General features: G+C 46.3%; 1 protein-coding gene across 3 annotated transcripts; it reads left to right on the top strand.

Moving 5' to 3' along the window:
* Positions 1–4,344: 4,344 nt before the first annotated feature.
* On the top strand, positions 4,345–13,554 carry Klhl38 (kelch-like family member 38). 3 transcript variants are annotated; one of them, XM_008765509.3, is made up of 4 exons: positions 4,371–4,669; positions 5,184–6,638; positions 11,514–11,619; positions 12,612–13,554. In XM_008765509.3, the coding sequence occupies exons 2-4, from the start codon at positions 5,292–5,294 to the stop codon at positions 12,899–12,901; spliced, it is 1,743 nt and encodes a 580-aa protein (XP_008763731.1). In that variant the 5' UTR covers positions 4,371–4,669; positions 5,184–5,291; the 3' UTR covers positions 12,902–13,554. The 3 variants fall into 3 exon arrangements, with proteins under 3 accessions (XP_017450347.1, XP_008763731.1, NP_001020179.1); NM_001025008.1 differs by having other exon boundaries at positions 4,421–4,669; positions 5,291–6,638; positions 12,612–13,550; XM_017594858.3 differs by lacking the exons at positions 11,514–11,619; positions 12,612–13,554 and adding an exon at positions 8,767–9,289 and having other exon boundaries at positions 4,345–4,669; positions 5,291–6,638.
* Positions 13,555–14,962: the final 1,408 nt, after the last annotated feature.

Raw genomic sequence — 14,962 nt, 5'->3', positions numbered from 1 at the left:
CCCTGAGGCACAGCACTTTAAAGCCACTGCCACCAAGGTTCTCTAAAGGCAGGTAGCATACACAACCAGAGGACATATTTATATATACATATGTACATGTGTGCATACCCCTGTGGTCATGTGTGTGCTTGCTTAGTGACTTTTTGGTCCTAGTAGTCCAGCCTGACACTGGCCTACCTTTTCCACAAGAATCCAGTCCCTGTACTCACAGATGAGAAAGAAAGGCCTCCAGAGTCAGTTCAGAACTCTACCAGGGAAGAAAGGCTTCCTGGATTCACTTAAAAGAGCAACATTATAAAAGGCACTGGCTAACATTCTCCTCTGTGACTTCAGGCCAGAGATGAGCCAGAACTATGAAGAGGCCTCAGTGCTGAGGCTCGGCCTTTGACAGTTCCTTTCTGTGCCTCCTCTTGTGGAAGACACCTGGAGTACAAGCCACAGGGGGTGGGGGGTGGGGGGGCTGGCTGGAAAGATAGGGGCTTCACATCTTCAAGGCCAGATGGGGAAACGTATACAGAGATGCATGACACATTTGAGATCATGCAGCCAGTTCATGACAGAGCTCTGATTAGTCTCCAAGACCCCCAAAGGTTAAATCTCCAGAGGATTAGGAACACATCAATCCATTGCTCAGGACTGAAACAGCTAAAATGAACAGAAAACAAATTTAAACCCTAAAAGACAGACGCCATGATCTGTCAGTCTCTAACAAGACTATCTTCAGAGCAATAAGATAACATTGGCTAGGCTAGGTCTATTGCCAGTACTCTACACGTTACTGGTGGGGGACAGGGATGCTGAACCCCATTTATCTGATGAATGGGAAGTCAAGGCTGGAAGGACATAAATAAGTTGCTAGAGATTGCATAGATACCAAGAGAAGAATGCTAAGATTGTCCCCGTCCTCCTTTTTTTTTTTTTTTGTTCTTTTTTTTTTTTCAGAGCTGGGGACCGAACCCAGGGCCTTGCGCTTCCTAGGTAAGCGCTCTACCACTGAGCTAAATCCCCAGCCCCTTGTCCCCGTCCTCCTGTTCCCCAAATCTAGGCCTTGATTCATTGGACACTGGCTTTCCTCAAAAGGAAGGACAGAGATGGGTGTCCCCATTTATTTTGGGTCACCATATGTTCAAACCCAAGACGAAGATAGCTTCTTAAGGAAATTTAAGACGAAAAGGAAAAGGCTGTTAGAGATAAATTGATGTATAAACAAATTGTCTGAGATTACTCATGGGTGGGAAAGACATTTGGGGTTGGGTTCCTGTGTGTGTGTGTGTGTGTGTGTGTGTGTGTGTTGCACACGCAAGCATGCTCACATTTGCTATGTGTTAATGTGTTAAGCAGCTCAACTCTGTGTTTTTCTGAATTCTATTTGGCAAGGTCAAAAGAATAGAACCTGCCCTTTTTTTCCTAAGTGCTAGAAATTAAAAGATTGAAGCTGGTCAGACATTACCCATATATGCCCAGGCCCAGCCAAACACTTGACAGGCCTGGTCTGGAAGGCCTAACTAAGTAAATGGTGGAGGAGGAAGCTCAGTAGCCTTGCAGGGGTCTGTGCCAAGTTAATTCATTCTGCCCTTTGACCTCAGGATATCCTCGGCTTGCTCACAGGCTGGAAGAACCATGATGGAGGCATTCAAACTCTGGAAAAAGTTGTGTTTCATTTGTTCCTAGCTCCCAAAGGCCAAAGCCCTGCCCACGGCCTGCACTAATCTCTCACCCTATCATCCAAAGCAATTATTTCACTTCTTAGCTCATTATATTATTAACATTATTTGATTCAAGTGAGGGCTCACATTGCTGTCTACCACATACTGGAAGCGGTAACCCTGGTACTCCTAACAAAGCAGATGGGACCCTGTGGTGGCTTGAATATGCTTGGCCCAGGGAGTGGCACTATTTGGAGGTGTGGCCTTGTGGAGTAGGTGTGGCCTTGTGGAGTAAGTGGTGTCACTGTGGGAGTGGGCGTGGGCTTTGAGAACTTCCTCCTAGCTGCCTGAGGATGCCAGTCTTCTCCTGATTGCCTTCAGAACAAGATGTAGAACTCTCAGCTCTGCCTGCACCATGCCCATCTAGGTGCTGCCATGCTCCCTCCTTGGTGATAATGGACTGAACCTCTGAACCTGTAAGCCAGCCCCAATTAAATGTTGTCCTTTATAAGAGTCGCCTTAGTCTGTTCACAGCAATGAAACCCTAGGTCAGAACCCCATGATGCTCCCATCTTCCCGTTCTCCATTCTGTCTCTGTTCAGTTCTGCTCAGTTCAGGAACTTAACAGAGCCCACGCACTAGGTCTCACACCCTGCACTGAACTCTGGGGAAAGGGCAGGAGATCAAACCTTCTGCATTCAGGGACTACAGACTGACAGGAGAGGCACAGTGGGCCAGCAGACATCTAGAGGGTCTGAGGCACAGCCTCTGTTCCAAGGTTCAGAGGGTGTGAAGACAGGGCAGACAGGTGAGGAAGAGCAGAGAAGAACTTCAGAAAAGCTAGCACATGGACCTCGTGTGGAAGGATGAATGGGGCAGTGCAACAGGAGATAGGCCAAGCAAAGAATGCACACGAATGCACAGAGTACAGAGCAGAGGGTCGCCAGGCCCCTGTCAGAGATGTAACTGTTCACCCATGTCCTCAGCATGCCTCAGAAGCCCGGGAATGGTCAGCATTCCCAACCCCTGCCCTCAGCTCCAATCTCTGCTCCTTATCTCCTGAATACCTGACCCTTTTGTCACCGGCTTTCTGCTACCACCAATGTCTGCCTCTAGACTCCTGGACCCAATGCCATGCTTTGGATGTACGTTTTGCCTTTGAGCAGCTGAATTCTTTGGGGGGTATGACCTATGAGTGAGAACACTCCTTCCGCCCTGCCCTGAGTACCCTAGAAGCCAGGTCAGCCCTAACTCCTCAACAGATACTAACACATATGTGCGTGGACCTATAAGCTGTCTGCTGAAGCAAGACAAAATTATACAAGTGGGAGACATGGTTCTGGTAAGAGCCAGGTGGCCAAGCTGCCTCCTGCTAAGAAGCACTCTTGATAAGGGAGTCAGCAGAGGTGTGATGTGGAGCCTGGCAGGTCCTGACTTGTCTTCCCAGGGCTTACTCTGTGGCAACAAGGTAGAGGTAGTTAACAGTAGAGAGACTAGAAACAAAAACTAAAACCAGCATGACAGGCGGTCCCAAAAGCCTGAGCCATGTGGGAAGAGGAAGCCAGGCCTTTATGCCAAGAGCAATCATCATGGAGAGCAGTGCCCAGATGAGCGGCATACACTTGTCCCGCCCCCAACCCTTCCACTGATCCAATTCTTGTCACTGTAGGCCTGACCGCCTCTGCCATTGCCTTCTCCATACCCACCAGCATTTCCCTTCTCTCCTTTCTTCTGGTCCTCCTGTTCCTCCTTTTCTTCCTACCATCTTCCTCTATAGTGCCTTTTCTTCCTCCTCATTTTTCTCTTTGTTCTTTCTCCCTCCCTCCTCTCTTCTTCCTCCCCCCATTTCCTCCACTTCTCCCTTCCATCCCCCTGTCTCCCCTCCACTTCCTATTTCTCATCTTCTTCCCTCCCTCCCTCTTGCTTTCTCTTTTTCTTTCTTCTTTCTCCATTTTCCCTTCCCTCTTCTTCACTCTCCTCTGTCCCTCCTCCTCATCGTCCTCCTCCTTTCCCCTCATCCCATTCTTCACTGTTCTCTTTCCCCCTAGATCACCGTGCCTTCCTCTTGCATGTAACTCACTTCTGTCTAGTGAGAGGAGACAGAAAAAGAAGCCTGAGGTCTAAGAGAGCCCAGCTGAAGAGCAGTTAGCAAGGATCCAGAAGGGGCAAATGGCCGAGAGACACAGGGTCATTATAAGTCAGAATGCACATGTAGGGGGGAAGGGAAGGAGGGAGGGAGGGAGGGAGAGAGAGGGAGAACACCATAGGGACAGAGGGCCCAATTTCAGTCAAGACTTTCACAAGTCTAGAAACTACAGGACGCTTAAAAGTATTTAGGAAACAAAAAAACAAAACTGGCCTTTCCTCTGTGCTCCTTTGCTTTGAGAGCCTAGAAAGGAAACACAGCCCTCACAGCAATCCTGTCAGGCAGGAGGGGCTGGATGTACATCTACTGAAGAGCACCCAGGGTTCTGTCCACTCTGCCTCTCCCATGACCACCTGCCACCTCGACTGTGACCCAGAGCTGTCTTCAGTGATTCTACACAGGTCACAGCAACCTGTTTACAGACATCTAAAGTTCCCAGGCACTCTTAGGACAAGGGACTCGGGATGCATCCAAATGGGCAGCAAAGCCTCGGTCACAGAGCTCGTTCCTTTGGTTCTATTTATACCGACGTAAACACTCACCAAGGAAACAAGGCATGTGAGCATGCGCAGCCCTGCAGGCCCTCGGGTGGCTGCAGAAGGCAACTGGAAAGTCGCATGTCATAACAGTGGAAAGTACATATGCAGCTATTCTTAGCCTTGGAATGTATACACTGTCTGCCTGCCCAGCAGCCCTCGCACAGAGCTCTAGAAACTGTGAAAGTGCCTGCAGCATAAACAAATCCAGAACTCTCCTAGGACGGAGAATTTGCCAACGGAAAGGCCCAGGGTTTATGGCTTTACTCCGAGCCTAAGGTAGAAATCCTGAGAGGACAAGACAGACTCAGCATCAGTGGATATCACTGCAGCAAAAGAAGGTAAGTGTCCCCAGTAGGTCATTCCTCAGCAGACAGACTGCCTGTGTCACCAATAAGCCACAGACAGGTTTAGTCTTTGTCCTCTATTAATTACATCTTAAAAATAAAAACCAATGAGCGCAATGATCTTCTATCTAGATCTCGCAGCCGTCCACCAGGATCCCTCAGTTCTGTCCAGTGACCAGATGGCCACACCCCCGAATCCTAGCCTTGGTGAATTACTAACCCCCAGAAAGATCTGTAGAGGAACTAACTGGCAAGTCGGTTTGCTGGACAAAGGCATGCATTTCTTGTCAAAGGCGTGGAGTAGTCTTGTGGTAGGCTAATGTGTGATTCCCTGACTATCCACTTTGGTTGGAAGATGCCTATGAGTAGCTGGAGATGCTATGTGTCTTTTATCTCTGAAGATAATAACAGCCTGAAGTAGATCACTCTGTGGTCTAGGGTGAGGGTGGCTTCCTCTTTGATTTCCAATGTGCTCTACTGTTTGTGATTCCACTGTCTTGGTAAATAGGTAGCACTGAAACGAGACTGGGAGCTCTTCACAGTGAACCCCGGCAGTATACTGTGTGAGAGAGCCTTGGCTTTGCCTCCATTTGAGGCTTCCCTCCTTCTTTGTAGGATGGATGAGGAGTTACCAGATGCGGTTGTCTTCAAAGACCAGAACTTTTCTTCTGACTTGTTAAGACAGCTCAATGGCTTAAGACAAAGCAAGATCCTCACTGACGTGAGCATTTGCTCCGGGGCCTGCGAGGTCCCTTGCCACCGCAATGTGCTGGCTTCCAGCAGCCCCTACTTCAGGGCCATGTTCTGCAGCCACTTCCGGGAGAGCAGAGAGGCCAAAGTGCAGTTGAAAGGCATCAGTTCCACAACTCTGGAACAGGTCATCGCGTATGTATACACGGGAGAGGTACACATCTCAGCTGCCAACGTCCTCCCCCTGATGGAGGCGGCTGCTATGCTGCAGTATCCCCGGATGTTTGAGGCCTGCTCCTCATACCTCCAGAGCCAGCTGGCTCCCAGCAACTGCCTGGGCCTGGTCAGACTTGCAGAAATCTTAAGCTGTGACAGTCTTAAGAAGAAAGCGAGGGAAGTGGCCCTGACTTACTTCCCAGAGGTGGCAGCATCAGCTGACCTAAAGGAGCTCTGTGTCATGGAGCTGAGGGACTACCTGGGAGATGACAAGCTCTGTGGAGAGGAGGAGAAGGTGTTTGAGGCGCTCATGGCTTGGGTGAAGCACGACCTCCAAGCCCGATGGAGATACATGCAGGAACTGCTGCAGCAGGTCCGTCTGCAGTACATCCACCCAGCCTTCTTCCATCACTTCATCGCCAGTGATGCCCTCCTGCAGTCCTCGCCTGCTTGCCAAGCCATCCTGGAGATGGCCAAGAAGCAGATATTCTCTCTATATGGTCCCAGTGCCCAGGATTGTAAACTATGGCACACGCCCCCAAGGAGCTCCTACCAAGACTTCCTCCTCCTCCTTGGGGGACGGAAGGACAACCAGCAGACCACCAGGGACGTCTTGCTCTATAGTATACAGACTGGCCAGTGGCAGAGCCTAGCCAAACTTCCCACACGGTTGTACAAGGCCTCGGCTGTCACCTTGCACAGAAGCGTCTATGTGCTTGGGGGCATGGCTGTCAGAGAGGGGAAGGGTCTCATCAGCTGCAGTGTTTATATCTTCTCTATGAAACTCAACCAGTGGAGGATGGGGGAGCCCATGCTGGCAGCCCGTTACTCCCACAGAAGCACTACCCACAGGAACTTCATCTTCTCCATTGGGGGTACTGGAGAAGGGCAGGAGCTTCTAGGCTCCATGGAGAGGTATGACAGCATCCGTGATGTCTGGGAGAGCATGGCCGACATGCCAATGGCTGTGCTCCACCCTGCCGTCGCAGTAAAGGACCAAAGGCTCTATCTTTTTGGGGGTGAGGACATCATGCAGAACCCTGTGCGCCTTATCCAGGTAATCCGTTGGTCCTTTTCATCATGTTAGTACCAAGTGTGTTTGCACACATACACACATACACACACATACATACACACACATATGCATATAATACATATATAAATAAGCATGCACACATGTACATATGTGTGTCTTTAGTCATGTGAGCAAGCATTCATATGCACATACATAACAGCATAAACATGCACACATATACATATATTCACATACATAATTATTACATATATACTCATAGGCACATGCATATATATATATGATATGTATATACATGCATACATATGTGTGCATGTATTCAGTCAGGTGTACATTCATTCACATGAACATATATAGCAAAAGCATAAATATGTATACATACACATATATGCCCACATAATTACATGACATACTCATATGCACTCATATATATATAATTTCACACATATGTAGGCATACACATATACATATGTGCATATATAATGACAAACATACTGCACAATACACATGCATGTATATATTCATGGGTATGCACATGCACATATAAAATGTATATGTATGTACACATGCATATGTATGTATATACTTATATATACATGAATTTGTGTGCATATATATATATAACAGTACATATATATGCCCAGATGTCATAAATATGTATGTATATACATGCATTCTTGTATACCCATATACATAGATATATCTTTGCACACATGTATGTATATATATATATGTAGGCATTTGTGGGTATATCCATACAATCATATTTATCATAGCATGCACATGTTCATGTATACACCTCTGTAAATGCAGACATATAATGGAATATACACATCTGTACATATGTGCATATACATATGGCCATATGTGCATATAAGTATACATATCCATATGTACTTGTATGCACATAAAATCATATATATGTACAAATGTGTGTACATGTGAGAACACACACATATATGTGTACATATACTCACATAGGCACACACCCAGTATGCACACACATGCACACATTTGTCTTTTGCCGAGAACAAAGAGAATGAACTTTTCAGTGTTGTTTTATTTATGAATTCTTATTGTGAGACTAATGCACCCCCATTCACATAGAGCTTGTTTTCACTTGATGAAAAAATAACCTAGAAGTTTTTGTTGAAACATACTAAGCAAAATCCTTTTGGATGGATGCATATATAATGACAAACATATTGCACTATCCCATATCAGTAAGTCTTCACAAAAAGACTCTAAGCCTACTCCACCCTCAATCAACAAATCCCCTGGAACCTGACCTCGGATCTTCTGAATCCAAGTCTCTCAGCATGGGATCTGGCATCTGTGCTCTACAAAAGTCTCCAAGAGGATCTGAAGCATGGCTAGGTCTGGGAACCTATGCCTTAAATGACAGGAGAAATTCACTTAAACAATCTCTGAGAAGTGTTTGCAAAAGGCTGCATCAGAATATCGTTTCCCAGCTTCATGCACACTTCTAGCAATTGCTGCATACATGGTAAGCTGCTCTTTGCCATACAGAAGACCCCAAGGGTGGCCTCTGTTCATCCATGTGTATCATATTGAACATTGGCCACTGTAAAGGCTCTGAAGTCCTAGGAGGAGGGAACAGAAAATTACGTTTAACCTTCAAGGCGTTTACAAGGCAGTGGTGATTGAGAATCTGAAGATCCAGGTGCTCTGAGAGCTTAGGAGGTGTCCTGAATGGGACCAGAGGGAATGAAACAGACGGCTTTGAAGAGAACTCTGCATTTGGCTTAAGCTGATTTGAGCAACAGAGAAGCAGAGGAGAGAGCTGGCAGATAAGAAAGGATTAAAGAGGAGAGGAGTCCAAGTGGATGCTGGGATGCATGGAAGACAGGGCCCAACTGGGAGCAAAGAGCTCTCTGACAGCTGAGGAAGTCAGAGTTATCTGCAGAGGGAGGGAGTAATTCTGGATAAAGAGTGTTTGTACAAAGGCCCAGAAGAAAAAGGAGGAGGCTCAGCCCACTGCCTGGGGAGCCGAGAGTGTGGCACATGGTGGCCAGGCAGAGCAAGGAGGAAGAAGGATATGCAGGATGGTCGCTGAGGAGAACAGGTGTTAACCCCTGTGTAATCTTCCTCGTACCCGTGCCACACTAACCCAGCAACCTCCTCCATCCAGATGCTGCCTCCGAACCCCTCCCTCAAGATTCCGGAACATTCCGAAGGGCTGGTGGAGATGAAGCTGTTACCACTGGACTTGTTGAGAAACTGGGATGGCAACCTGACCAGTATGGGCAGAGAGAGCATCAAAGCGGATTGGCATTTTAGCTCCCTCTGTGCTTCTAGAAGAGGGACTGGAGAAGAGCTGGGAGATTCTCCCAGAAGACCACGCAAGGAATGATGATGGCTTAGACACTTTCAGAGCCGCTGGAGGTTACTTCCCCTCCCCTTCTTTCTTGCAGCTCACACTCCCCTTGACCATGTAGAGCCTCACTCTTCAGAAGTACCCTTCTCAGTCCCACACATTGACTTGAGCTGGGAAAGACTCAAGAGAACCACCAGCTCACATTTATGGAAACCTAGAACCCCACCCCTCCACCATCTCTGGCTGTTTTTCGTAATAGAATCAACAAACACGCTGGTGACTGCACACTACAAAACTGTCACCGACTTCCTAAGAATAAACGCAAAACTAAAACAAAGCCAAGTAAATAGTGACTTGTGAGTGACCCTTTTGTGTTATAACTGAGGAAAGCCAGGGACATGCTTTTCTTTCCTGCCTAGCACTAGCTTGGAAGTGGACACTCAGTTAAACAGTTTTAAATGAATGCTGGGGGTCACTTGTTGGCACAGGATAGGTTTACAGGCAGAGGCAGAGTTTTCTCCATCTGATGCATGTGTCCCTTCCAGTGCTGTCTTTCAATGGTGACACTAGACGAGGTAAATGTGTACAGTCCCTATCTCCCTGGCCTTTGGTCTGCCTCTGCTGCTGGATGGCAATGCCGATCTCATACTATAAGGGAAGATCACTTCATGGTTACCTTGCCACAGTCACACAAAGCTGAGGGAACAGAAGGCCAGGAGGAAATCGCTCACTGGAGTAAAATGCAAGCTGCGTTTGCTTTTCCCTTGAGGACCCACTTCTCAAGGGGTGTGTCACCAGTGTATTTTCAGATGAAGCAAATGAGCTTCCCAGGCACTGTGACTACACTCAGCCTCCTCCAGGCTTCAAACAGCAAGAAGGAATGATATAGATCCCGACAGGGTCTCAGTCTCAAAAACAACCAGAAACCACCATTTCCACACAATCTGGCTGTGTAGCCTTGGGCAAATCACTGAGCTCCTTTGAGTCTATCTACCTGATGAAGCATGAATGTCAAATTCTTCTTGCTGCTTATTTATTTGGTTTTAAAGATGTATTTTTATGTGTGTTTTGCCTGCTTATATATCAGTGCACCACATGCACGCAGTGTCTCTAGGGACCAGAAGAGGACATCTGATTCTCTGGAGCCGGAACTAAAGACACTGTGAGTCACCATGTCAGTTGGTCAGAACTGAGTTCAGATCCTCAGGAAGAGCACCCAGCTCTCTTAAGCACTGAGCTGTCTCTCCAGCCCCTACTCATTCTTTTAAAAACAAGTCTCATGTAGCCCAGGCTGACCTTGAACTCCCTGTGTAGCCTAAGATGACTAGGCTGTGACACCAACCATATCCTGTATATGTGGTTCTGGGATCAACATATACATATATACATACATACATACATACATACATACATACATACATACATACATACATACATAGTACACTCTACCAAGTGCCTTATATCCTCAGCCTCCAACTTTTATCTAATGGTAAGAATAAGGTCTTTGATAAAGCTAGAAATTATATTTTCTATGCAAAGAAGTTTCAGTGACAACTATTATGTCGTTTTCCTCTGTTAACAAATATCTTTGTTTCTTCCTTTCTTATGTGGAATCCCTTTATCTTCTGTGCTAAGTTTTGCTTGCTACTAATTAGCTTTTGAAATTCATATTTGAATTTTAAGCCTAGGAAATCAACAAAAGAGCGAATCTTGATTCAACCCACATTTCAGAGGAGAGCTAATGAGCCTACCTTCTCCTCTTTGCTGTCTTCTTCTTCTCTTGCTTCTCTTCTTTCCCAAAACCTCTAATTCCTCTCAGGCATAAACTGTTCCAAAGCCTTCCTTAGATAGCTTCAAACTTATTCTTGGTTCTCTGACCCTCTCGGCTACACAGGAACATTTAGAAATATAAACATGAGCTAGAAATAAAAATTATTAGAAAAATAATCGGTTTCCTAAATATCCATGACCTCCATTTCTCATTAAAAGAATAAAATATCCCATGAAGGGAAGTGTCTACCTCAATGCAAAACTCGGTCCATTCAATGGAAATACCGCCATTAGTCTCATCGGGTCACATGACTAACTTCTAGTACATTCTTCTCTCTGCCAGCAATTGTTCATTTGCTGACAGTAATACCCACAATTGAAATCATGAAAAGAAATAGAAAGGAAAACTTCATTTCTGATTCGCCCTTTAAATGACTACTTACGTCAATGATAATGACTCTTGTCACAAGACTGATGACCTCAGCTCAAACCCTGGAATGTACATGGTGGAAGCGGAGAACCAAAATCCCAAAGCTATGCTCTGGCCTTCACAATTGAGCTGAGGCATCTACACACACAAACACACACACACACACACACACACACACACACACACATTCACACACATAAAGATACAAACACACACACACAAAGATATATGTACACACCTACACACATATACACACACACATGTACACACTAAAGAAAAGCTGTAACAAACAACTACTTCTTTTCTCTTTTAAAGAAGCTAGCTTTAAGTTTTGTTGCCATAATTCTGATTCCCTCACCAGGTTTACCACATTTCCAGAAACACGTGGTACAAAATGGAGACAAGGATGATCAAGAATGTGTGCGCCCCCGCAGTGGTACTGGGGGAAAAGATCATCATTGTAGGAGGTGAGATAGCAGAGGATGGGTGGCTGGGGACAAATGTGGCATCCCTTAGGGGAAACAGTTGCTGATACTGACAGGGAGATGGTTATTCTACGGGCAGCACATTCTCTGGGGGGAGTGTGCAAAGCCAGGCAAGGGTATTCACCTGGAAGCTTCTCCATGCCTCTCCGTATGAACAAGGGATGAAATGGTGCCCATTCTGCAGACATTTGATGCAGTCTAGCTGTAGTGGTTCAAACTACCTGTAATTTGAGCACGTGGGAGGCTGAAACAGGAGCATCACTAGTTTGAAGCCACTCTGGGCTACATAGTGAGTTCCAGTTCAGACTAGACAACAGTGTGTGACCCCATCTCAAAATTAATAATAATAATAATAATAATAATAATAATAATACCATTATTATAAGTAATCATTAACAATGATGATACTATGAGTAAGAACAAAAATGGCTTCCAGTGCATCATTTCTCTAAAAATGCCTAATATATTATGGTTAACAGGGTTGGTATAGGGGTCAACAAGACTTGGGTTCAAGTCCCAATTCTCCCACTAAGTGGTTACATACTTTTTGTAGTTATTCATCTTTCTATGCCCTGGTTTGCCTGTCAGTAAAATAGGGCCCCTCAAAGTAACTACCCAATAGCCTGCCATGGGCAACCATTTCTGAGTCACAAAGACTTTCCTTGAATGACTATGGCTCTGGAGTAAATTAGGAGAGGTAAAAATGCCAATGAACCTGAGGAACCTTCTGGAAGGAAGAATCTGCCCCTACCCCACCAATGTCTTACATGCTGCCTAAATTTGGGTCAGAGCCTGAGAGACCCAGCTGTGAGACTCAGCTCTGGCACTGGTCAGGTTGCAGCAGGGTACCTGGACATCCGTGCTCCAGCTCAGGGTCTCAGCCTGGGGTGACTGGGGAGCAGAAGCACTCATCAACCACTGACCCACAGCCACAGGTAAGCAACCCACAGATGTTCATGTTATTGGACTTCCAGGTTATACAAGGAGGATTCTTGCTTATGATCCTCAGTCCAACAAATTTGTCAAGTGCGCGGACATGAAAGACCGAAGGATGCACCATGGGGCCACGGTGATGGGAAACAAGCTGTACGTGACGGGTGGACGGCGGCTGACCACAGACTGTAACATCGAGGACTCAGCTTCCTTTGACTGCTATGACCCAGAGACGGACACCTGGACATCCCAGGGACAGCTACCTCACACACTCTTTGACCACGCCTGCCTTACTCTCCAGTGCATACCCCACATGACCAGCCTCTCATGAGGGCCACGGGAACTTATCTCAGTTCAAAAAGCTGTGGTGGGAGAGACTGCAGTCCAGCTCCAAAGGCCTAGAGCTGAGGGAGTCAGAGCTACCACTCTCTACAGAGTAGTCTTCTCTTTAGAATGCCAGTGGATACTTTATAAAATTCCATCCTTACCTCTTGAACCAATGTCTGAAAGGGCACTATTATAACTGGATAGGTCTAGATCACATCCCTCCAGATAGAAGTGGGTTAACTACTTGATTGACAGCCCAAACTGCATTAAATAAGACAGAAGAGGTTTCTCAGAGGTTGAAAGAATTCTGGACACTGACACAACCACACACATGGACACACACACACACACACACACGCCCAGGACACCCCAAACATCCAGAATGAGAGGTCTAGAGACCCAAGAGAACCCTTGAACCTTTGGAATCACCCCTCAGGCCAGGTGACAGCATGAGAAACCAGTCACGACTGTTTCCATACGTTCTGTGGATACAGCTCATTGAAAGAAGACTCAGTTCAGTATTTACCTAGGGTTTGCAAAATTATTCTGTAATGAAGAACATAAGAACAGAACAAAGTTTGCTTCTGGTGCCTGTTCTCTTCCAGACTCTAGGAAGCTATCAAGCTGTGGAATTAAACTAGAGCATCATTTCAGTAAGGGTTGTGAGAATGGCCTTTCTGGGGAAAGCTAACAGATTCTCTCAGGAAGCCTCTGGTTGTCAGGGCTGACTCTCCGTGTGTCCCTTTCACTTCCAAATGCCCCTCATACTTGACTCAATGTCAGGCCAATGAAAAAGCTGATGTACCCATCCGAGGTTCTCAGTGCTGCCCGAGTGATATGGTCACCAGGGAGACATTTGGAAATAGCGCCGAATAGTCCCATTCAAGATGGATGCCCAGGGGTTCTCTGAAGTGAGGTCTACAGGTCTGTATTTCTGAACGGCATCCTAGGTAACCCTAGCTGGAGCCATGGTCAACTGCAGCCCAGTTCTGCTGTGAGCACTGAAGACCACCATGGCTACTTTCTTTCCCATCCTGTCCTGGCCACTACTAGGCAATCTCAGTATGTAGGAAAGCTATTTCTCACCTATGGAAGCATCTGGAATAAGCTCTGCTGTTCCGGCTCTGGTTCCAGAACGCCCACACGCTGGAGCCAATCTTCCTTCTCAGTGTTGCTTCTCCTTTCTTCCTGCTTTCTGACCTCAGCACCTCAGGCTTTCTCTATGAGGCAATACACGTAATGATGGTGCAGGGACTCTGCCTGCACCATTGTTCCTGCCAACCAGCCTACATGCTGCCCCCTTCTCTAACCCTCTCCCCTTTTATGATACAGAGTTTCATGCAACCTAGGTTGACCTCAAACACTATGTAGCCTTGACCTTCTATTCCTCCTACCTCCACTGCCTGAGTTGTGAGATTACAGGTATGTACCACCATTCTCGGCTCATGCTTCACTGGCAATCAAACCCGAGGCATTGCACATGCAAGACAAGGATTCCACCCATGAAACTACACTTCTAGCTTTAATCCATTCTCTTTGAAGTCTCTCCAGTCAGACTCTTGGTCCTTTCTCTCCTTAAATATGAACTTGGAAGGTATCCAGTAATGCAAACACTACCCAAACCGTCCAGCTTCACTTGTTACCCTCGCTGACTGACTACACTGCCCACCTTGAACTACCTTCCTTTCCCACTTCCATGATACCTCTTGCTCTGACTTCTCTTTGCCTGACTCAGATTTGTCTCCTCATTTTCACGACTTAGTCTAAATGGAGATATGCTTGAAATGTCAATTCTTGGGCCATTTTTTTAATCTCCTTGGATGGGTAAATTCACAAAAAAGCGTGTAGTTGTATATTACTCCTCTTCTGACTTCAGCAGGCCACACACACACACACATACCAGACATTCATGTAATGCTGATATGTGCAGATAAGATATGCATACACATAAAATGCACCCGTGTGCATATACATGCATGCTAGCACGTGTGTGTGTGTGTGTGTGTGTGTGTGTGAGAGAGAGAGAGAGAGAGAGAGAGAGAGAGAGAGAGAGAGAGAGAGAGAA

The sequence above is a fragment of the Rattus norvegicus genome, chromosome 7 (genome assembly GCF_036323735.1).
Source record: "Rattus norvegicus strain BN/NHsdMcwi chromosome 7, GRCr8, whole genome shotgun sequence".
Lineage (NCBI taxonomy): Eukaryota > Metazoa > Chordata > Mammalia > Rodentia > Muridae > Rattus > Rattus norvegicus.
This window is presented reverse-complemented; position numbering and strand designations above follow the sequence as displayed.

Excerpts from the sequence above, each read along its gene's own strand:
- Klhl38 (XM_008765509.3), top strand. The coding sequence starts at position 5,292 with ATGGATGAGGAGTTACCAGATGCGGTTGTCTTCAAAGACCAGAACTTT. Across the intron at positions 6,639-11,513 it reads ACCCTGTGCGCCTTATCCAG|GTTTACCACATTTCCAGAAA; the intron begins GTAATCCGTTGG and ends TTCCCTCACCAG. Across the intron at positions 11,620-12,611 it reads AAAGATCATCATTGTAGGAG|GTTATACAAGGAGGATTCTT; the intron begins GTGAGATAGCAG and ends TTGGACTTCCAG.